This window comes from Hippocampus comes, unplaced genomic scaffold (assembly GCF_001891065.2).
Source record: "Hippocampus comes isolate QL1 unplaced genomic scaffold, H_comes_QL1_v1.1 scaffold41, whole genome shotgun sequence".
In the NCBI taxonomy this organism is placed as follows: Eukaryota; Metazoa; Chordata; class Actinopteri; order Syngnathiformes; family Syngnathidae; genus Hippocampus; species Hippocampus comes.
This window is the reverse complement of record NW_017805153.1, coordinates 459,210-484,816: the sequence shown is the minus strand read 5'-3', so window position 1 is coordinate 484,816 and position 25,607 is coordinate 459,210. Positions and strand designations below refer to the sequence as shown.

At 42.4% G+C, this 25,607-nt stretch overlaps 1 protein-coding gene across 1 annotated transcript; it reads left to right on the top strand.

The window, feature by feature from the left end:
- The first annotated feature begins 2,751 nt into the window (after positions 1-2,751).
- Positions 2,752-23,516, top strand: slitrk6 (SLIT and NTRK-like family, member 6). Its single transcript, XM_019868593.1, has 2 exons — positions 2,752-3,177; positions 19,753-23,516. Exon 2 carries the CDS (start codon positions 19,770-19,772, stop codon positions 22,302-22,304), a length of 2,535 nt encoding a protein of 844 aa, XP_019724152.1. The 5' UTR covers positions 2,752-3,177; positions 19,753-19,769; the 3' UTR covers positions 22,305-23,516.
- Positions 23,517-25,607: the final 2,091 nt, after the last annotated feature.

Sequence of the window (25,607 nt, the reverse complement as noted above, 5' to 3'; positions counted from 1 at the left end):
AAAATTTCTCAAGTCCTTGGCCTTGGCCTTGCCTCGGAAAATTTTCCAAGTCCTTGGCCTTGGCCTTGGCCTCGGAGGCAAGGCCTTGGCCTTGGCTTTGGCCTCGGGTTGCCGGTCCTTGGACACAACACTGCAAAATAGGCATCCGAGACTGCCTTCCACTCCTGTTGGTGCATCTGTGTGTGACAACCCCCAACCACACACACACACGCACACGCACACACACACACACACACACACACACACACACACACACACGCGCGGTCAGGGGTATCATCGTTGAGTTTCGCCTTTGCCATGTTACTCTGCCTACTCTTGCTCCTCTCCTTCCTCCGTCTCTGCTCTCCTCTCTCTCTTTGCAGTGCTGGAGTGTGACAGGAGGTGGGGCTGAAGTTAGGGGCGGAGCCTTACCCCATCACCTGTGCCACATCAGCTTGAAAAGGTGTGGCAGCCTATTTGACCAGCTTCTCTCATTTTTCTGTGCTGAAAGATCTTTGACACTCACGCTGTGGCTGCTTTTCGTCCTGCCACGCAGTCCAGCCTCAAGAGTCGCCCAGTGATCTAGTTTATCTTGTTGTCACAAGTATGTCCCTAAAGAAGGATATTTTCAGCTGCAACGTTGTTTTGTTGTGTTTATAACAGTTTTGTTTTTGAGTAGATTCATTTTGTATTGCTACTTTGGACAAAAATGTTCATTTTTGGTGCCCATCTCTGCTTCCTGGGTCCTGGAATTTTTGTTTGCCTCACGGCTCATAACACAGGGCGGTGTTTTTAAATTATTAAGAATGATAATGGGCGCCATGGTGGTGGACTGGTAAGCACGTCCACCTCACAGTGCAGAGCTGAAGGGTTCGATTCCGGTTCCGGCCTTCCTGTTTGGAGTTTGCATGTTCTCCCCGGGCCCGCTTGGGTTTTCTCCGGGTACTCCGGTTTCCTCCCAAATTCCAAAAACATCTATGGCAGGTTAATTGAATACTCTAAATTATCCCTCGGTGTGAACATGTGCGCGAATGGTTGTTCGTCTACGTGTGCCCTACAATTAGCTGGCAACCAGTTCAGGGTGTACCCTGCCTACTGCCTGATGACAGCTGTGATAGGCATGCCTGTGACCCTTGTGAGCATAAGCAAATTAGAAAATGGATGAATGGAAAATAATCAGCATTCAATTCATTGATTACCACAGAGGGTTCGCTGCATGCTGATATTTATGACTGAAACGTAATGAAATCCACCATACATATAGTAGCAGCGGAGCACAGAATTTATCTGCTTGTACCTGGATCAAATCCACTAAAATCACATTACACTACCTGCGATACAACTTAGACGTGGTTTCGCCTGGTCTAAAGTCTTGTCTACTTTCTGCAACAAGACTGTCAGGCACGCTGGGCATGCAATATTAAAAAAAAAAAAAATTGAGAAAGTTAATCCGCATTCTGTGTTTGGCTTCAGTATTTGTTGAGTGCTTCTTTGATGTCAACACTTCAAAATTATGTGACACACCAAAAATAACATCTCTGTTAAAAATCCAAATGATGGAACAATGAGCCCAGATCCGTAAAATCTATCAGCAATATCAAGTATGTTCAAAACATCACTCAACCTTGCTGACCCAATTGAATCCTGGACCAGTACACAGCTTTATTGCTTTCATTACCATATGAAATGAGGAAGCTTAAGAGCTCTCTCCCACGAGGCGCCACTAAGAGGATAGAGTACGTTACAGTATATTTACTCTCAAACAGTCATGTCTGCGGGTTGTTGAAAGAGCTGCTATGCAAAGTCATTTGAAACAAAGCATTCTTAAATCCATGGCATTGACATTTGAACAATGACTAAAACAGAGAAACAACATATTTTGGCTTTAATTTGGAGAAAAAAAATCACTTGACAATTGTATGCTCACACTGGGTCACAAGTGAAGCTCTGTAGACATTTGCTGATGCTCCAGATGGGAAGGTAATTCTGCCTAAATCTGATGACAAACCCACTTGGGCTCCAAGCTGTGTGAAGCCACATTTCCGCCCATCTGAAAGCGATCACGATGTCAAGGCTGCAGAGAATCTAGAAGTATGAATCAGTGACCATTTGGGCTTTGTCATAAAGAAGCAGGAGATGGAATAATGGACGACATAGTATAAAACACAACAATGGGGAGGTCAGTGTTTGTCTCAGCCTCAAAGGATGCCATCCGAGCTGAACAAACATGCACACACTTCATTCACCCTTTCTGCATTTTACATTTTTTCCTTGATCTTCCACTGGACCATAGAATATGTTTCCTGTATTCTTGCTACCTGTCTATGATATAACAGTAACCATTTGAATGACGCTGCAGCCGAGCTATTTAAAGCTCATCAATTCATTTTCCCCCCCTCTGTAAGATACCCCAAGAGGAGGGAGTTTAGTCTAACATCTCCCTGCTGTATGCTGAGACCACACGTTTGGAGTGGTAAATACCGGAAGTTCTTCTTTTGAAAGCCTTGTAATTTGTATAGTTTTGTGCAAATATATTAGTATTTTCTTCTAGCCCGCTATAATATTAAACTGTATTACATAATACTAAAACGTCATGGAATACAGCTGTTAGTTACGTTATTGTTGTCAAAATGGCCACCGCTATGAGGGTTTATACAGCCCATTGCTCTTATTTTGCGAAGCTGTACCGGATGTGTAGTTGCATTTTGCTTTTAAGCTTGATCTAACTCCCCTTTCGCTGCACCTCCACGGCATGCAAATTAGGAAGCAGAGCAAAGGCGTCGCAGAGTTGTTCGCGCTTTACATCGCTCGGCGCTGTGAGAGCGGAACGTTGCGGAATACACCTTTGGTTAAAATGGTGTGCGCTTATGTAGAAAAAAAATAAACAAAACAGCCGTTTTATTCCACGACACCATACTTTTTAATGTTGTTGTTTTTTAATTCCTTTCGACTGTGAACTAAAACCCATTCACTCTGGAGATGGTGGCGAAGGACTAGTGTCGCCCATCGTCCCGGCATCAGAAGAGAAAGCGCGTTTTTCATTTTTTCACGCATGTGACAGCGTGTCAGTGACCGGGGCAAGTGGAGACCTGACTCAAGGAAGAAGTTCACCCTCACCGCGGAGAGACTCGCTTCCGCGCACCGATGGACACTGCGCGCTGCCATTTGGAATAGCTTCTTTCCCATCACTTTTTGTTGGTAAGAACTCAGTGTCATTTAATTTGATCTCCACTGTATCTTCAATTTTATTACAAATGTAGTTGTTAGATGAACTTTCGGAAAGCTAATGTACCGTAGAAACTACTGTTTTGTGATGCACATACTGTATGCACTGCATCCGATCAATCATCGGTAATCATTTCAAACTGCCATAGCCTCTAATGTAGATCATTTCAGATCAGGAAGAGACACGACGTGTTCCCAATTTCCATCTATATTTTGGAAAAACAAAAAAAAAAAACAAAAGCTTGAACTTGGCATCTAACCTTGAGGACACCTGGTTGGTTGCCCCTTTGACACAATCGACGGCACAATGCAGCCTCATTCTGTGCCCTTTCACTGCCTTGAGTCCAACGATACCAAAATTAATTTCTCGCTTTTCACAGGTCACTGTGTAATTATAGTAGGCGTGTTAGGTGTACAGAAGGTTATTTGCGTTAACCCGAGGCTTCAGGTACACTCTACTCTGTATGACGACATATCCGAAAGCAGCGACGTTGTTTCAACACCGTAACATTTTTAAACGGTTCTGCACCTCCAAAGTAACCGAGTCTATCCGTTATCACTCCTTTTTCGCTCTCTCTCTCTCTCTCTCTCTCTCTCTCTCTCTCTCTCTCTCTCTCTCTCTCCCCCCCAAACACTTTTTTTTTTTTTTTAGATGTAACACCTTTCTGAACATCACATGATTTGTTGGGTTACTTTATTATGCAGATCATAAATAGTGCCATTCCCTCCGATTTTATTCCAGCATCGGTTAATTGCCACAGCATGGATACTTGTTAACTTCAAACTTGTGAAGTTCTGGGTTTGAATTTCAGCTCCCATCCTCATGTGTGAAGTTTGTTTGTTCTCCCTGTGCTAGAGTGGTTTTTCACTGCTTAACCAAAAAAACATGCCTGACAGGTTCACTCGACACCCTAAATTGTCAGGTGTGTAAATGGGTGTTTGTCTCTATGTGGGTTGTGACTGGTTGGTGACCTCTGGTCCAATTTGCTGGGGACAGAATCCAGCTGACCCCTGAAACTAATGGGTAAGCGGTATTGACAATTAGTGGCTAAATGGTTAGCTGGTGTGGTAGTGAATAGATTTCCAGTATTTGAATCACAAATCTGGCAGTCCCATATGCATTTTGTCACCAGTCAGCTGGAATTGGGTCGAACACCTGCACCTCATATCCAAATAAGTAGTTATATAAATGATGAATTCAGATTTCGCATGACGCCCTGCGATTGCCTGGCAGCCATTTCAGGGTGTACAGCTCGAAGACAGCTGGCATAGGCTCCAGCACGCCCGCAATTATCGTGAGGATAAAGCTGATTAGAAAATGGATGGATGGATGGATGAATTCACATGAATCTCAATGCATTCATTGTATGGCTGGGCATTTTAAAGTATCTCATGATTAGGAATGGTATGGTTAAAATTTCAACGATACCGTTCACTTCATGATACTGCTTATTGATCCGGTACTTTAGCGGTCTTCATATGCTTTTTATTTTTTTATTTTTATTTTTTTTTTTTTGGTTCAAAAAACATTAAAACAAATTATTAACACAACTTAAAAAAAATAATAAATTAACTTGTCTTGCAAATACAACATTAATGTAAAATGAATACAGAAAAAAAACAATAATTTACAGAAAAAGAAATAACAACAAATAAGTCACCACTGGAAGGTTAGACATTATATTAACCATTATTTAGTGTTAAAGAAAACTGCTGTAGTGCAACAAGGTACATGCAGTTGGACTGCTAAAAGCACTCCTGTGAGGCAAGGTGCACATTTAGTATATGTTTGTTAAGCTTGCTTGTGTTTCCCCTTGACTTTTTAATGATTACTTGCATTGTCACCATAAACCTTTGAGAAATGTAACCACATTTTTGACAATTTCCGTCCAAAACAAGGAACACCGACCTTGCAGTCAGCTGTGATGTGCTAAATGTGTGAGATTCATGCGTGAACTACTTATTTCAATCATCCATCGCAAACTCTTGCTGTCGCCTGATAGGCGAAGAGTAATGGAGTTGGCAAAAGAAAAGATGATTTCATCCCTCCATCTCTCTTCCGGCAAGATCACTCAAACCAAAAATAACCAAATTTTCACATTAGTGTAATGGATGCAATGAGTGTAAATTGATTAATCATACCTCGAGAGTAAAACGTTCAGATGCTACGTTTGTAGCAACTGAGCCAACCCGATGTAAAGGACATCAGTTTGCACTGCGTGAGTGCACGTTAGTCAAATCTCCTTTCATTTCAAAGCCGCGAAGTTGACCCCTCTGTGCTCCGAAAGCCTGGTACACATGGCAGGATAATTAGATCGATTTGAGTCCCGAATCTCCCCTCTCAACAATTGTAAAGATTACTGTAATAGCGCAAAATATCCCTGCCATGTGGGGTGTTTTCAAATTGATCTAGATTGCTCAGAAGATTGTTTGGGCCGCTCCGATTTCAAACCGTGAATATTCAACAGTATTGAATATTGAATTATGAACATGATTATTTTGGCCTGATTTATCCTTGTGTGTGGTGCGCCCCAAAGACAAACGTCCACGCAGCCTCTTGACAGTGACGTGGAGCCAATCAAAAAGTGAGATGACAAGACAGCGAGAAAGCACGGCTGGCAATCCAAAATCAAAACAATCATGGCGCAACGGAAAGTCCCTGCTCGCTCGTGACCATCATTCCTTTGACCAGCCAGCGCCATTTGCCTTTGTCACTTTTTTCTGCTAAAAACAAACCACAAACTGTCACCACCTCCTCCTCTTTGTCAGACATGTATTTTTTTTTATTCTTACATCTTGAGAGGTTTTGCGAGATGTCCCTGACTGAAATTGTTCAATGTGTGATGTGCTGATTTTGCCGTGTGGCTGCACACAGTACATTCAAAACTGTTATACCTGTGATTTTTATAAAAAAAAAAATACTATTATTTTTTTTTTTAATATAGTCATGTGTGGGATCTGACAGAGCTTGTAAGTCTTGGCGACAAGAAAAACTGATTGCGCACATTAAAACTGGCTGTCTTGGCAACCGTTTGCGACCTTGAACGAGCCCTGACGAAAAATCAACATTCACTCGTGTTCCCAAACACTCGCCGCTCAGTGGGATACGGGCTTAATGCTGGCGGCACTACTTCGAAGCCCCAGTTGGTGGGGCTTAGAGTTGCCCTCGTGATGCTAAAACCAAAACCACGCATCCAAATAACATTATAAAAATTGTAAGGTTGCACGTCATCGTGTTTTGATATAATACTACAAATCATATCGTAATATGGTCGCACAACACTTCACTGGCGCAAGAAGAACCCGTTCCTGGGCCTCTCGTGCATGACGCTGGAGTGGAATGAGCTAGCTTGCCACTGATTGTGACATCATGATTTTTAGACAAATACATTATATGACTTTTATTGCGAGTTAGAAAAAATTGCCTAGAGGTAGAAGGGGCAAAAAAATGTTCATATAGTCTACATACGTTGAAAATAATTGGAGTAATTTCTCAAAGATCGTGAACAGAACTGTCAAGGATGCTCCACTTTTTAAAAATGAGTACTGGTGCTCGGTACACATCCCTACTCACGCTTCAGTTCTATTTCGATTCATCAGGTTGCGATTCAATTTGATTTCCATTCTTCAGGTTGTGATTATAGTCAGTATCAATTCAATAAGAAGAAATTAATACACCAATAGGAATGTCCATCCATCCATCCATCCATTTTCCAATCCACTTTATTCTCACAAGGGTCGCGCAGCAGTGCTTGAACCTCTCCCAGCTGTCTTCGGGCAGTAGGCGGGGGCACCCTAAACACACACTCACACCTCGGGACAATTTAGAGTGTTCATTCAGCCTGTCATGCATGTTTTTGGAATGTGGGAGGAAACCGGAGTACCCGGAGGAAACCCACGCAGGCACGGGGAGAACATGCAAACTCCACACAGGAAGGCCGGAGCCGGAATCGAACCCTGCACCTCCGCACTGTGAGGGAGACACGCTAGCAAGTGGACCACCGGACCACCTGCCAATAGGAGTAAATTGTCACAATTTTGAAAAATTTAACCCCACCATATGAACACGTCGCATGTCACATCATATTTTTGAGCAATAAAGCATCTGGAAATGAAAAACAAAAATGCAGATGAACTTATTTGTGTATATCCTCCTGACTACCAGGAAAAAAAATGTTGTCCAATCACATTTATTTTGACATTCCCCAATCTATGTGAAGTAATTGGACTCCTCCAAAAGAAATTTTTGAAATCCCACTACATTTTTTAAACAGGCTCAAATACACTTAAAACAACTCAAACAACACTTTAACGTGTTCATAAGAGTCTTATAAATAAAATGCCAACAGCATTTCAAGACTAAATGTGGTCGATAAAAAGTATTACTTTTCCTCTTCCCATAAAAAGTGCTTGCACTGAGGGAAGCCATTTTCTTACTTTTTCTAACCCCTACAAATTTGGTATCATTGGAAAGCACTGAATGTCCTCTTTAGAGTAACAAAAGGAGTTCATGCGATTGGAGGCACTGGGTGGGAGATATTTAGGTTTACAAATGTCCTCTACAGAGGACAAATTTGAACTACTGGTAGTCAGGAGGATATGGGGTACAAAAGTCCACAACATGAAAGTTGTGTATAACATTGAAAAACTAAAGTACTGTCCATGTAAACAAATAATTATTTTCTCTCGGAAATTGTAATAAAATCACAAAAACTTATTTGTGCATTTGGAGAACAGTAAAACAAACATGATGAAAGATCTGTATTGAAACATTAAAACGCATGTAAACGTCATATTTCTTTCGTCTCACCGAAGTCAGAAGTGATAGTCAGGTCGGGGGCAGTCGCTCTGGAAGGCCAGCCGTCACATGTAAGAGTTTCACTCTCTCTGCTGACTTCAACAAGTCCCACATGGATTTGCTGAACGATATATATACCCAACCCTAGTTGCTCTTAAAGAAACCATATCATGCACACACATAAATAAAATAACCCCCAGGTGTCTTTGTAAAATGTCTATGACAGTCTTCTATTAAAATACAGCAAGGATCAAGAATGACTGAACACTTTTCACCCTCTTTTATGAGCCTTGTTGAAATCAGTCTTTTTAAGGGGCATTCATATTCCAATGCGAAAGAGCCACTGTTCACCCGGCCCACCGCACTTTTTACAAGGTGAATCGTTTTCAGTTGAATCAGAGAGAGTTGCTTGCTCAAGTGGCAGGCCAAAGTCTGAAGAAAAAGCATCGCCAAGCAACTCCCCTCATCCCAACCCCCATTCATTAAATTATCGATTATTGAAAGCCAACATTGATCATGCTATTAGCTAACGCTAATGTGTTAAAACAACAAGCGCTCGGCTTAGATTTCCACTTTAAAATGATGTGTTTCCATTTAGTCTGGAAAGAAGTATAGTCATTGGCAGGTCTTTGCCGTCAGCCATTCTGTGTGTGGACAGTGATATGCACAATCCAGCCACCCCACAAAAAAAATCGACATGGGCAACTACAAGAAAAAATACTAATTGTGTAATTTCAGAGCTAAATGTTTTAAAGGCACTCCAGAGACTCCACTTTATAAATATGAGCAATTAAAAACTCAGTTCTTCATAAATTGATTGAAATAAAATCCAGGCATCTGTAAATCTAAAATTTGGTGGTTCTGCTACACTCGTGATGCATACATTTTCCATAGTGCTCTTTAGGGTTGCGGTGAGATGGAGCTGATGTTCATGTGAAGTGGGAGGAAGCCAGAGTCTGCGAGCACTGGGAGAACACTCCACCGTGCTGTTAATTTAGCTTTGAAGCGTTCGTTGTGCAAATGCCACGAACAATTAACCGATCACAGAAGGCAGACATCCCCTGAAGTTTACATTGGGTCATCGAATGGCATCAAGAGCGGTTGGGAAAAGAGAGAAAGACTCATGTGCTTGGTGAAATGTGCTGCGTGGCAAAAGGAAAAGTGGATATTCCTTGGTTGTCGGAAGTATGATTAAATCAGGCTTGCGTTGAAGTGAATCGCTCTTGCTCTTGCGCGTTCGAGGGCATAGTAGCGGTGTTGAACCCTGTAGGGTGAGCCATCACTCCCATTACTACGGCTGAAAGAGAGACCCTTACTCCTTCAGTAATTGGCCCCCCGGGATCACTGCACGGCGCTACTGCATGCGACGACGAGAGTGCGCACGAGTGCATAAAAAAGGCACAAAATGCACTCACATTTCTGCACAGTCAAGCAACAGAGCCGTGGAGGGGGTTGTGTGTGTGTGACTTGAAATGAAACCGCGGCTGGCTGCATGCAACAAGTAACACTGTCTTTGACTCCCCTCTCGTTTGTGCCTGCGAGCAAAAGCAGTTGGACTTTATGTAATAGTGGCCACACGCGACCGTTGGCGTTTGACCTCCAAGGGACTCGGTCGAAGGATGGCTGCTCTTAAGGCAGCTCATGTTTTGCAGTGATACATGCAGACATTGTGTAGAGAGATAAATAGCACAGATTGGAAAAAAAAAAGACAAATCGAGAAGCTGCTTGCAGAGGATTCAGGGCTTTGGGCGCCAAAATGGACGGCTGCATTCACGACCCGCAATCTCATTAATATTCAATGTTTTTTTTTTTTCTCCTGCAGTTGAAGAAACACGTTCGTTCCAAGCAACTGTATTTATTGGTGCTGTGTAGTGAGGTCGATGTGCCTCTTGCCGCGCGCTATAAATATAAAAACGCGGTCCTGAAAAGTGCATACAGGGCATTGATGGGCTTTCTGTAGAAGATTAAACATTATTCAAGTAAGATTACTTTTGTTGACACTGCATCCTGTGTAGTGATGTTCACACATTTGAAAAGTGCTCTTGACTGCTAATGCTCGCAGCCTTGCATTTTTGTTCAGCTTTTATGCATTGCAAGGCCGTCCCAAAAACAGGTAGGGAAAGCGTAGAGTTGTGTTTTGATTCATTGACTTGGCTTTGTACTTTTGACATGTCCTAACATGGGCTGACGAGCCTTTTCACTTGCATTCTTCCTGAATTGTTCTTGAACTCACTCCTTTAGGGAGACAGTGCAGGACAGCTGAGTCTCGACATTTTGTTAATTCCTGCATGCTTGGAGGGGCTAAACAGACTGTAAACGGCCCTCCCCCTAACCTCCATCAAAACTGCTGCTGCTGCTGCTTTATTCACCACAATGACTCAGACCGATTCCACTATCGCCATCACTAGCACGGAATGTCTGCACTTTTGGGCACGATTATTGTATTACTTACCGCATCCTTGTACTGTATGTGATTGGCTAGTAGTCAGATTCACGCGCCAATTGTGTGTTTTCTAATAAACCTGCAGCATTTGTTTTACTTTGTGTGTTGCCAAACTCCTGACTTCGTTTCATTAACCATGCACGAATCATGGAAATGTTTCGTCAATAGGAAATAAGTAATCTACCTGAGCCAAGTAAAACAGAAGGCTCGTCACAAAAGGCAAATAGGACGGTGGTGGGCGTGGGGCTGTAGATTGTCAGGACCCAACGACATTAGCCCAAGAAAATTGTATTTTCATGATGCAGCAGCGAGGTGGAGGGCCCTGAAATGACATTTTTTTCACTTTGCCCAAAAGTCCTGGCAGAACCAGAGTCTAGGTCCTTTGTGGTGTTTTGTTGACATATTTTGCTGGAAAACCTGTTTTTATTCATCCTGGAAAAAAAAAAACATCTGATACACATGCTTGTCACTGGACACCAACAAATGTTGACAACTGTTTCCACGCGCAATTAATTGCTAATGAGTCATCAACATCCTAATTATTCCTCCTCCCACTACATTTTCTCTCTGGAAGCTAACTTCTGTTTCATCATTTTGGCGACCTTGTGATCAGAGCATGTCATTTGCTGTGAAAGAACTTCAGAAGAAGCTTCAACCTAAAAAAAAAAAAAAGAGCGGAAGATGTAATGAACATCTTTTCATTGCCAAACCCATTTCCCGTGCTTCAATACTTGTGTCAGTAATATCATTTATAATCTGTAGTGCTGTGTTAAAGCGTTGCTTCGTTTGAGACAAGGGTTGTGTCTGAGACAGCAGCAACACCTATTTACGGAGGGAATCATAAGACTATCATTGCCAGTACCCTGTGGCCTTTCTCGCTGATTGTGGTTACCGTGTTGAATCGAGTAATTCAAGTGGTGAAGAACAGCTCAAGCCTGAAGGCATTCGAGGACCGGTCCGTCATGCAGAATATTGCACTGGGAGGCGGAACTTCGCGCCTTTTCTGAAGTATTTCATGATGCTATTCATGCATGTTTTCACTTCGAAACTAAAGTCTAGGCAATTGTAAATGCACACAGGAAGGGAGTGAGAACATTTCGCACAATGACATCATTCCCACATTCAAGTGTTAAAAATTCTGCATCGCTTTCCAACACAGGGTTGATCCTGTTTCCAAGGGCCATTCAATTTGGGAAGTTTAGCAAATAAAGTGTACTTCCTCATCATTGCCTCTGTCAAGCTCGATAAATCACCATGGATGCGGGTATAGCGGCTTGTTAATGAGGGTGAAGCTCATGAATAAAATGTGAAGAAATGACTGTGCGGATTTTGCAGGTCAACCAGAAACCAAGCAAATCCCAGAATTGTGACCACACTTTGTTCTCCAAATGTCTTCACGCAATTTATTTTATTTTATTTTTTTTTTAAATTTGGAATCCAAAGTTGATATGGCTCACAGACCATTTAAAAGTTGAGAAGAGGAAAATTGGGCTTCATAGCAGGGATGCGCAATTATGGAATAACGTGATCTGGGTGTTGAGTATTGCGATATCGCAATATTTAACATGTACATCAAGAAATGTATTCTTTATTTTTATTCACTAATGAAAGATTCTTTTTTTTTCACGTGGCAAAAAAAAAAAGCAGAATCAATGCATTCTTCGCACATTTATTGTCATGACTAATGAATGATATCCTCACAAGTCTGCACTGTCTGAATTCAGATTGCTATCTTGAGTTAATTCTTTGCAAAGAGTGACACCGAGGATAAAAATAACACTGCAACACGTTGGGCATTTTGTGCACGAGGCACACAGAATAAACCGAAAGCAAGGGTGTTGTGCCGTCAGTAACGATCACATGCTTTGCGATGGCCCGTTTTCCATGTAACAATGAGCATTTGTGTATTGCCGAGGTTTGTTTGTGTCAGACTTGCACTAACGTTGGTATTTTGCTGTGGTCTTCAGACAAGATTGAACAATAGACTGTTTGCTTGCAAGACAAGCTCTCACTGGGCCTCGGCGGAGCCGCAAATTGAATCGACTGAACAGCAAAGTGATGCATATTTAAATGGTGAATGTCGAGCAGGAAGACAAGTGCTGAAAGACATTTTCTCTCACGCTCCTCTGACGTGGTGTCCCGTGCAACTTTGATCTCTTAGGAATGCCGAGAATATTGACAAAGTCTGTTGACAGACAGAAGACACGTGAGGCTAATGACCTTCTATGTAGAGCACGTGTCAAACTCAAGGCCTGGCGGCCAGATCCGGCCCGCCAGGTCATTTTATGTGGCCCGCAAAAGCAAATCATGTGTGTCAACTTGCTAAAACCTCTACTGAAATGTCAAATTGCCATGTGTAAAAAATAACATTGATCTTTTGTCATAATTTTGTTACCCAGTTTACACTGACTTGAACAATAATTGAACAAATAATATAATTTACTTGACTGATTTCAAAACTAATAATCTATTAATTTGTTGTGTACAAGTAAGAATTTTGTGGTTTCACTGTCATAATGGCCCTCCGAGGGAAGACGTAACTTCAAATTGGGCCGTGACAAAAATGAGTTTGACACCCCTGATATCGGGCTTCTGCTGTGATATTATTCAGCGATAGATAACCTTGGCTCATAGTCTGGGTTTTATTTCATGCTTGGGTGAGCTTTTTGGGTATAAGGACCACGGATGAAAATGCTGATATAGTATTAAAAGGAAATTGCCGTACAGCTTCCATGTCAGACTGTTGTGTTTATGCGTGCATGCGCACTAACTGCTTGTCCTCTTCGGTCACACATGAAAATGTCTTTGAAATACCCTGCCGATTTAACTCCACTTCATGTCGGTTTTGGGTTAAAAGGTAGATTTCTCAGTGTCAACACTTGACACTCATGGAACCACACAATCGAGGGGTGCTTCAACAGTTTTGCAAATATAAGAAGGGAAATGGAAAATTTGTACAATGTCCGTTTGTGCCATCAGCATGTGATACCGCTGTGAGCGTAAACAAATGGGTCACAAACAGTGGGAAAAAAAAATCTGTTAAAAAATGTTTGATAGTGTGTTACCTTGACAACATGTCACAGATGGGTTACATTAGTTCTGCTCTGTGAGTCTTTTCACAGCTATTCTGCCATTTATTACTTTCAATTTGGCTGCCACAAAGTAACTTTGTGCAGCACAAACCAAAAATTGTTGCATGATGTGATGATGGAGGTTCAATTAAACGTGAGCGCTGGCTCACGAGAGTGGGTCGCTAGTCAAGACACTGTACAGTCGGCTCATTGCTTGACTGCATTATCACCTTTCCACCACTAGAAGGTGCTAGTATCCATCCGTCCATTTTCAAATCCGCTTATCCTCACGAGGATTGCGGGAGTGCAGGAGCCTATGCCAGCTGGCTACGGGCAGTTAGGCGGGGTACACCCTGAACTGGTCGCCAGCCAATGGCGGGGCACGCATAGACCAACTACCATTCATGCTTACAATTACACCTAATCCACAATTTAGAGTGTTCCGTTAACCTGCCATACATGGTTTTGGAATGTGGGAGGAAACCGGAGTACCCGGAGAAATCTCACACAGGCACGGGGAGAACATGCATACGACACACAGGAAGGCTGGAGCTGGAATCGAACCCTGCACCACTGCACTGTGAGGGAGACGTGCTAACCAGTCACCCACCGTGCCGCCGAAGGTGCAAGTAGACTGAGAGAAGATTTCACAGTTGGATGTAAACTGTAAATGAGTGTGGAATATGGCCAAGAATGTGCCGTCTGATTATCCTCAAGGCAAAGATTCTGTGTAGACCTGTTTTTGTCGTCGAGGGTTTCAAGTTATAGAAGTTATATTATTCTTTCCCCCGCACTACAAAATAGGTAAAAAAAGGAAAATCAGGGGAGTGTCAGTTTCAGTATTATTTAGTTATGTTCTTCTTCTTCATATAAGAGTAATAATAATCATCATCATCATCATCGTCATCATAAGAATAGTAACAATAATCATGAAAATTAGTAGCTGTAGCATTCATGACTATAAAGAAAAGTTAGCTTTTTAAGGGCTTTTTTAGAGTGCATATAATATGTGGGAGTCTCGAGATATTGGCAGATATGCTCTCTGTTAGGCTGGATTTAATACGCATGCTCCATTGAATTTTTGTTGGGGGGGTTGGAAGATTTGACACGCGTTTGGTGCTGACCATTGAAAGTCTTCTTATACCGGGTTGGGGTTGGGTGAATCATGCTGTGGATGCCCACCTTAACGTGGATGCTGAGATTTGGCCTAATCTCCTGGTGTCCCCCAACACACACACACACACACACACACACACACACACACACACACACACACACACACACACACACACACACACACACACACACACATACTTTGCACGCCCCTGTGGTGAAATATCATGTTCACGTTTCCATCCTTCTAGATAAACTGCAACCGACAAGGTTATTTATTCAGTTGTCTGCTTTCGTTAAGAGAAGTCATGTTTGATTTCCGTCCTTGGTGTTTCATTCATGTTTATCTGAAAATATCCTCTGTGATAACAGTGCTTCAGACTTTTGCAGAGCTTCAGTGTCTGTGTTGTGTCTGGAAAGTGACCTTGGCCCAACATATATTGTAGCAAGGATGTGACACAGACACAGAAAGGTGCTGAAAAATGAAAGACTGAAGAACAGTGAACCCCGGCTATATCGTGATTCATCCTTAATGCCCCCGCTCTATTGTGGAGTTTTCGGTGATTGTACGTCATATGTATATAGAGAGAGAGAGAGAGAGAGAGACACACACACACACACACACACATATATATATATATATATATATATATATATATATATATATATATATATATATATATATATATATTTTTTTTTTTGAAAACTCATGTTTTCATTTAATCCCGCCCGACAGCTGGTAACCCCACCCACCATTGGGCCACACTTTGTGACGAGCGGTGAGACTTCTTTGTTGAGCAATTGAAACATAGGAGGGTCCAAAGGTGAATACATTTGGATACAAGAATTATCTTTTTGATAAAATGGAGAAAAAGGCAATAGCAACATGCAAGGTTGGCAACAAGCAGTCTTCAGGTAAGAGACACAACATGTACCGTACGTTTATCTTCATCTGTGAGATGCAGGCAATTAGCTGTGTGAACTGTGAAGCTAAGCAAGCTTGGCTCACGTTTGTTATTATGCTCCGAGTGCGCACTGGTTCATTCCTACCGTTTGGAAGCTCGGAGCATTGCTCAAATTTGTCGTTGGGTTATTCAGAGTGTAGCAAAAACGAGGCGCTGGTGCACGAAATAAGCGCTATGACTGAGGACACGGTGCGCCAGTGATGGTTGCATTCGAAAATTAATGGGAGCGGCGAGCGTACTCTCCGAACACACCCACTCTCAGGGTAGTGTACTGTCGTCACAGTGAATATCAGCATGTGCCCACCATAATTTTTATTCTTTATTCTATTCTTTGGGGTTTTTTTTACATTATGCACAACTCTCATTTATTGTGCAATTATCTAATTGTAACATGCATTTATATATTTTGATGCATATTGATGCTTGAGGAAACATTTTGTCTGAATTTTGGGGGAGCTTGGAACAAATTAGGGCATTTACATGGAAAATGCATCTCTACTTTCAAAATTTTCGAGTTAAGAAATTTCTTCCATAACCAATTGATTTTGTAAGTAGTAGTATTTTCAAGGGGAAGCAATCACAACATTTTCTTGACAAATAAGTTCTGTGCGCCCACATGCATAATTGACATGAAGTTTCGTTAATATTTGATCACCTAGTGGTGAGCTAAACTAACTACAGGGCACATGCAGATATTCACTGTGATGACAGTACACTACCCTAAGGTGAGAGTTGTGCATAATGTAAGAAAAAACAAAAAAAACAAAACAAAAACAAAGAATAGAATAAAGAATAAAAATGACGGTCATTTAACTTTTAACTGCGTCCTCGTCGTTTTTTGCACTCTTTAGTCCATGTTCTCTCTCAGAATTCGGTTTTTGAGAAAATTGAATGCTTTTACGTGCGCCTTATAGTGTGGGAAATACATTCATGCACCAAAGCATGTTGTCACCCTACAATTACTAGAGAGTTAAACGTGACTGCCTGGGTAATCCGTGCCACGCAGTTGAATGTCAGTGTCAGCGTGCACGGTGGAACACACCATCATAGTCTGTGTTGATTTTAGAATGCAAAACCAAAATAATTTAAAGGGTCATACATGGGTTTTGACACGACTCATCTACTTTTTCGAGTCGCACTCGTTTGTCCACGGTCGTTGGACACTCCTCTTTTTGTATGCAATTACCTCCCACCAGCGGTAATTGACAGTAGTTGCAAATCTAGTGAAGTAGTAGTAGAAGAAGTAGAAATGTTTTAAGATGCCTGTTCAATTCTTTGACTACTCCTCGATGTCATCATTTCATGCAACATCTATGACAGATGACATACCACGTCACTGGCACGTGTCACAATCATAAACCGTCTGCATACGTGGCAGAGTCATCACTATCACAGCAAAAATAAAACAGTGCAGGATACCTTTCAGTCCTACGGACCGCAATGATTTTGTCACGTATTGTTTTTAACTCATCACACTGTGCGTGTCGGTTTTTAATTTATTTATTTAATTCAGCTGAGTGTATGCTTGCTTGTGTGTCTGGGTTTTTGAAAAATTTTTTTTTTTTTTTAATTCGGCTGAGTGTCCATTTGCACAGCGTCTACGTGTGACATGAAAATCACGTTCTCGACGCCGACCGGCTGTCGCCGATGAGGGACAGACTTGGACCACGTGGGTCGGCCTGAAATATTGACAGCAGTCCACTGACGGACTGCTGACACCCACCTCTGAAAACAGCGACATTTTTTCTGATGATGAATCAGGAGATGAATTGTATGCTGAATGTGATCTTCAAAGTTGTTTTTTTTTTGAGGGGTTGAGGCTGAATGACCATTTTGGGCCTATTTCATCTGTTGAGAGGTGATACTTTTTTTCATAGGTTAAAATCTCAGACCTGCTTTTGCAATTTACTTGCCAGTGGCCTGTCAACAGTTCCTGAGCGTCTGGGCTCAATATCTTTTTAATAACGCACTGGTTGCTGTGAACCTTTGACAGGTATGCAGGTAGACAAATATGGTTTGTTTTTCTTTTTGCTCAAAACTAGTGATTTCAACCTAGCGATATTAAAATTGCTGTTACTGCCTCAAGAATGAATTTAGTTTAGAATTGGAATATATGAATCAGAGATGAAAGTCCACCGGATTTTCCCGGAATTCCGGGTTTTTCAAATTTTTATGAAAATTTCTCCGGAGAATTGAGGAAACTTTGCATAAATTTAATCCGGATATTAGTTGACAACATTGAACGAAGACACGTTTGAGTTCGTTGTATTGCTTTCACGAGCGTAGCCATATTGAGGCACTAACACTAGTAACAGTAAAGAGATTTTTGTTTGTATAATAACGACAGAAGACATAATGGCTGGCGTTTGACTAATGGTTTAGTAGAACGAACGGCAACTCGCAACAACAGTAGCAAGCGTCATTTTGCCTCTTGGGTTATACCATATAAACTAAAACGTGGGGGATAGTCCCCAAACAATTTTCGTCTCTTTATAAACACACCTGCTAAACTCCAGTGGAACGAATAAAAGACGCCGTGGACAAGACAGTTGTCGTAAAAAATATATTTAGCCTAAAAGGGAAAAACACAGATTGGCAGAAAATCGTGTCCGTCCGACTTCGAGTGTCGTCTCGGCTAACTTAGCTTAGCTGTTGTCGTGTGTGACGTCATTTGCGTCGGCGCTGATTGGTTGAAATCAAAAGACGCGCTTGCGTACATGTTCGCGCTGAAGCACACACAGCAGAGAGCAGCGGACTATCTACTGCTGAGGCTCGCTTAGCTTGAGTGGCGTCGCCACAACAGTAATACCCTCGCCTCGCATTCTCATGGCCTCGCCATATCTTGGAGATTTCGAAATTTCGGCCCGAACGGAAGCCACAAAGGGTACACAAGTGCGTGTGTGTGTATATTTTTTTTTTCCGGAATTTTCAGAAAAGTCCACTTTCATCTCTGATGAATGGAATATATGAATATATATTGGAATATATATGAATATTTCAATTTGCATTTTTTTTAAACCACGTGGACAATTGAGCCAGAGCTGTGTGTCCATATTTATCTTCCCAGCAATGTTTGACACATTAGTAGGTGTTAAACACTCAAGCAAAGGTTTGTAAAAAAAGAATAAAATAAAAAAATAGCATGCAAATAAATGCATGCGTTACTTTTTTGTTCATTTTTTTTTCGACATAAATGGACTTTTTTGTGTTATGAGCAGTGATTTTTTTTTTTTTTTTAATTACTTCAATATATGTTGTGTCCGAGCAAAATTTTATGGCTTACGTCTTAGGACTTTGAACCAAGTAAGCCGTCTTGCTTGAAAATTTATTGTGCGCACACACACACGCACACACACACACACACACACACACACACACACACACACACACACACACACATTATCCCAGTCTCGCATGTTTGAGTAATTTCAGAGAATAAGGAAGTAGCGACGAACAATACTGTACGCATGAATGGAGTGGTAGGTTTTGATCTCCAAAGGATACACGCTTGCATGGTCTCGTGCCGTGAAGCATTCCTGATGCTGAGTTTTGAAAAGAACGCATTCTTCTCGTGACGTTATGAACAGTATTCATGATTCGAGATAGCACACAGACAGTTCATGAGAAGGATTCAGCCTTTGATCTGTTGTCACTTGAATCAGATTAATGGATACATTTTGCTGAAGTTGCAATGCTCATAGCATCCCCTGCGTTGGTATCCATTCAGTCCAGTTGAGAGATAACTGGTTCGGAAGTTCTTATAAACGTGCGCTTGAGCTAAACATGAGTTGACATTTGAACCGACTCATTCCATGTGAGTCATATAGATGCATGGCATAGGCTGGGCCAAATACTGAGTCAAAGGAGAGACATGTTTTCAAATGCACCATTATCCCACTGTGAGTCACAAGAAAAAGATGTCATTTTTGTAGTGCCTCTCAGTCTTGAACTACAAAATATGTATTATCTCTAAGTTGTTGTTGAAGTCTATTATATGGGTTCCCTTTAGCTGCTAAATTTTCTTGCACTACTTTTGTAGGCATTTGGAGATGCTTGACCCACTACGGTATCATGAAACCTTGCAACTGATTGCTTTTTTCGACTTTCAAACATGAATCTATTTGAATTTAATGTTGTTTTCTCCTCTCTGCTCCGCAGGTGTCACAGACTTGATCATGTTGCCCTGCGTCATTTTCATCAGCTTATTTTTATGGGCGGCCCACTCTCAAGAATCCCATCTCTTAAAGCCGTCAACCTTCATTAGCGAGTCCTGTGACTCCTTGTGCTCTTGCGAAGCAAAGGACGGTATCTTCTATATTAACTGCGAGCAGAGAAATATCAGTACAATCTCCCAAATAAAAGTTCTGTCCAACGTGCCCTTCCATCTGAACCTTTACAAAAACGACTTGGTTGAGCTCCGTGCGGAAGAAATGGAAGTGCTCAAGAATGCCCTCTCTCTACACGTCGGCGGTAATAGCATTCAAGAGTTGGAGCCAGGAGTCTTTAGTGCCCTCGGTTCACTGAAAAAACTCCACATCAACAGGAATTTCCTCGTCACACTCAAGGAGGACACTTTTCAAGGCCTGGTGAATTTGGAGTTTCTCCAAGCGGACACCAATTTCATTCGGGTCATTGAACCGGGGGCCTTCAACAAACTGATCCGCCTCAAGGTCCTCATCCTCAATGACAATTCCATCGAGTTTTTACCAAACAACATTTTTCGTTTCGTGCCTCTCACCCACCTGGACCTACGAGGCAATAAACTGCACACGCTGCCTTACGTTGGCTTTTTAGAACACATCGGCCGGATTATGGAACTACTCTTGGAAGACAATGACTGGGTGTGTGACTGTGACATTTTGCATTTAAAAATCTGGATGGAGAATATGAGGGGCCAGTCTGCCATCGGGGAGGTGGTTTGCAGTGCGCCGCGCAACTTCAAGGGGACCATCTTGGCTAAAGTCAAGCGAGAAATTCTCTGTCCATCCCACGCAGATATCAATTTAGAAGAGCCCTCCAAGTCACTGGACATGGTTGTGACGCCATCATCCAAAGGGGCACAGATTCCCAAAATGAGCGATGCCAAAGACGACGCCAAGCAACCAACGCCATCTCACATTCCGAGTAGTCCTTGCGTAGAGCATTGTTCGTGTCACAGTTATCCGGTGGCAGGGTTTTTGATGCACTGTCAAGACAGAGGAATTCAAAAGGTGTCCGATATCGGAGTACCTCCTCAAAGTCCGACTAAATTGGTCATGACAGGAAATATGATTCAGAAACTCTACAGGTATGATTTTGTTACACATGATGGCCTGGAATTGCTCAATTTGGCAAACAATAGAATTGATTATATTGACAATGAGACTTTCCTTAGCTTAAGCAGTTTGAAGAAACTGCATCTTAATGGCAACCGGATCGAAAAACTGCACTCCACCATGTTTGTGGGTCTCCACAACCTCGAATACTTGTACCTGGAATATAACCTCATCAAGGACATTGCTCCAGGCACCTTTAATCCCCTGCCAAATCTTAATCTGTTGTCATTAAACAACAACCTGCTCAGCTCTCTTCCCGCACAGATATTTCGCAATGCACCCCTCGCAAAATTGAATCTGAGGAAAAATCTGTTTATGCACCTGCCAGTGAGCAACGTACTTGACCAACTCGACTCATTAGAGCAAATCTATTTAGAGGACAACCCTTGGGACTGCAGCTGTGACTTGTTTGGCCTGAAACAGTGGGTAGAAAAACTGAGAAAGGACACAGTAGTGGGCTCCATTTTGTGCCACACCCCAAAGAAAGTGATGCAGGCCGATCTTAGAAGCCTCCGCCACGAAATGCTGTGCACCGGTTTGGGCACCCACTCTTTGGTTCCAGATGGCGAGGAAAGCGTGACCGCCACGCTGGGCCCCGATGGCACCGGTAGAGGCTTGCTCAACTCCCTCACAGACACCGTCCCACTCTCCGTGCTCATTCTTTGCCTTCTTGTTTTAGTCCTCATGATTATATTCTGCTCGGCCGGGCTGGTCGTGTTTGTGGTGCACCGGCGGCGCCGCAGAGCGAAAAGAAAAGCAGCGGGAGATCACCCAAGAGATAACAGCAGCAGCAGCCCCATTCACTTACATTATAGCATGTACGGGCAGAAAACAACACACCACACACTGACACAAAGACCCGGGTCTTCCACACTGTACGAGGAGAGGTCGCACAGTCCCATTGTGCAGATATGTCGCAACCCCACCTACTGCTCTCAGCACAAAGATCACGATACCGATCTGGATTATGGCCTCGACCAATCCAGCTCCAAGAATCACGCCTGCCGGAGTATCATGGAGAAAGAGAACACCTCCCCACTTACAGGAAACCCGATCTCCAAGTTCAAGCCAAAGGCAGGGGAATGCCCGGCTGAGTTTGTTTCGCTCGGAGACCCCAACTCCTTGTATAGGAATATCCTGGAGCGGGAGAAAGAGTTGCAGCAGCTCGGAATAACGGAGTACCTTCGAAAAAACATGGCTCATCTTCATCCTGCTGTAGAGAGGCAGGGCCCAGGGCACCAGGAGGAGTTAAAGTTAATGGAGGCAATTATGTACTCCCGGCCACGCAAGGTCATGCTCGAGCAAACTAAGAATGAGTACTTTGAACTCAAGGCCAATTTACATACAGAGCCAGACTACTTGGAGATCGTCGAGCATCAACCGGCATATAACTGAGCTCCGTCACAAATTCAAACCCAGTGTGACGTTTTGAAGCAAGTGCCTTTCCCTCTTTGCCCTCCTCCACTTACCACAGTGTGAAATATCTGTAACGGGCACGTCACTTTATGTCAAACTGTAGCACAGAATGTAACTGCGCAGATATTTTATCGATTGACAGCCATGTGATGTAGCCAGCCAGGGGAAGGTGGACTTTTTTTCTCTCGCCAAATGTAACATAAACGGGCGCTTGTTTTTTGACCCATTCGATATGCCCGGCTTCCAGATGAATTGATCGGAAGGGACTCTGCCCTCAACCCCCCTGCCCCACCCCCACACACACATACAGTACATTCGGTCAGGATAAAGCAGATGTTCGAAAACAGTGAATTTGAATCACCACTTGACCTAGAATTGCTGTTTAATCAGTCTATCCTCACTCCGGGTCTGACCTGATTCCACCCTCTGTCAACATAAGCCAGCTGGATTGCTTGAACCAGAATGCTCATTGTGCTGCGGGCTGCAGGGGAGGCGGGGGTATATTGGGTGGAGGGGGTTTCGGGTCGGCAATAGAACTAACTGTACATCCGAAACACTGAAGCCTGGGTGTTGGGTTTTGTTTTTTCTTGTCACCTCTCCTGTCCTATACACTGACCACGTATCACGGAATAATTATTTATTTTTATACAGATGTGTGATAGGTCACATAGGCAAGGCTTTCTTTGTCTAAATGAACTATGTATCGAACGCTTAGAAGTAGAGTCCGTTATACAGTGCCACTGTCTTGCAAAATGCATTGCACAAATCAGATGCCACAAGAAAGTGCATGACAATCAACTGAGTCCTGCTGAATTGTTTTTCTTCCTGCGTCAAATACATGTATACAATCAGCCCCAATTTGGCTGACCTGAACATGTGTTGCAAACTGGACTGGTTTGAGAGATTGCAAAAGAATGCATTTCCATTTTGTGACTCTCTTCCGTGACGCTCAGCAAGACTGTCTGCAACTTATTTTATAAACCTGGACATTATTCAGGATTCCATTTAAGCACATACGCTGTTGCTGTTTTGTTTTTTTTTTCCCAACCGAACTTGATTGAATTATTTATTCTGTACATCTTGTAAATAGTCATGTCGCATTCTATATTTTGGTTTTGTGTGCCTTCAGTGCTGTACAGACCATTAAATGAAGTTGTAACTAATGAACAGAGAAAATAAAGAATACAACATCAATATGGATGTTTTAATGCGAGTTGAAGCATTGGGAATGGACATCTCAGTCTTTGCTTTCCTGATCCCCCTCCCACCTCCCCTCCAGTGAGCTTCCTACAATCCAGGCTCATACTGGTGCAAACAATAATGTGGTTATGTCCCTGCTGTTGTAGCCCTGCTTTCTGCGCAATGGCTCAAATCTAGTCCTTAATCACACAACAATGGCTGTGGGGGGTTGTCGCGAGCCAACACATTTTCTGCAACAATTGATGCTGCAAAAGCTCTTTGGGAGAGCAGCACACACTACCTCACAGCAGGGGACATGAAAACACATACGTACGCTGCAACAGCAGACAAACACCACACCGCTGTGGACTGATGTTTGTTGATGGACTTGTGTGCATAACACCCAATGCATGGATGTGGAAGGATTTATGAGGGAGAAATTGGAAGTATCGGTCCAATCTGAAGCACCGGTATAATTTTAGGGCCCTGTCGATCATGCTGCAAAAGTCATTCGCCAGAGGGAGACTCAAATTTAGTTTTACTAAGAAAACTTGATGCAAAGGTTGAGAAAATGGCTTTGTCCATTTTACATTTTTACTAGGATATGCGGTACTCTCAATAAGCTGTTTAACTTCTGTTAATAACACTGGGAAAACAGCATTTGTTTTCATCAGAGATGGCTTTAAAATAGCCTGAGAATATTTTTTTAACCCTGGTTTTAAAAAGATCAACTTTTTTTGAGCACTTCAGGTTTTTGAGATGAATTGAAGATGAGAATTTTTTTTTGTTGTTACGTTAGTCCTACTGGATAAAATCCTGCACAAGATTTTGCCAACGCGTTGTATTTCATAGCTATGGCGTTTCAGAAAAAAAAAAAAAAAATCCAACCATTGCTGAACCTAACCCTTATTTCGTAATTATTACTACACATATTAACTATATTAGATTTTATATTGTTCATATCATCATTATTATTGTGATGAAAACCTGATGTGCTGTTTTTTTGGTAAATGATCAAAAGTGACGTTGTGGTTAACGTGGTGGTCCTCACACAGAGATGATGTGATTTTTTTTTTTTTTTTGATCGAAATTTTATCGTAGATATCCAGAGCACGGATGAAAGATGGCAGTTAATTGGGGCTGAATTCTGCTTTTTAACTTACCTGATGGAAACCGAGCACTGATACAGGCAACGTGTCATGACAGGAGCTGCACAGTGATTCTTCTATTCACTCAAAATATCAGTAAATTACACACACAAAATTTATGTGGGGGGCAGGGGGGATCTCTTATTCAAGTGTGACTGGAGCTAATTTACAACAAGATCCATTTTCCAATACATTAAAAACTAGTGGGCCAGAAAAACACATTAGCCACCAGTTGCAGCCATTTGTCCACATTTGTTTTCGCACGCAACAAACCCACATCCTGTGTCCTGAGGTAGAACTCGCTCACCACCATGGTTATAAAATTCTTGGAATTTATAGTCTAATTTTTTCCCTTGGACACGAACAAGAACCGATGAAAATCATTGAGGAATGACAATACCATGGATTTGACAGGAATCAAATGGAACTTTCAAATACTTAGCGTGAATATAAAGTCTACACCCCCCTTTTCAAATGACATGTTTTTGTTACATTGCAAAACAATGACAAAATGAAACACTTTCAAAATATTTTACACCACTTATGTGATCAATAACCCATACAACTCAAAAAAAGCTGATTCTCTCTCGCTCGCTCTCTCTCTCTCTCTCTCTCTCTCCATTTTCTGATACGCTTAATCCTCACAAGGGTCGAGGAGGGTGCTGGAGCCTATCCCAGCCATCTTCGGGCAGTAAGTGCGGGCCACCCTGAACTGGTTGCCAGCCAATCGCAGGGCACACTTGGACGAGCAACCATCCACGCTCACACTCACACCTAGGGACAATTTGGAGTGTTCAATCAGCCTGCCATGCATGTTTTTGGAATGTGGGAGGAAACCGAAGTACTCAGACAAAATTCACGCAGGCCCAGGGAGAACATGCAAACTCCACATAGGGAGGCCAGAGCTGGAATTGAACCCGGTACCTCTGCACTGTGAGGTTGACGCGCTGGCTAG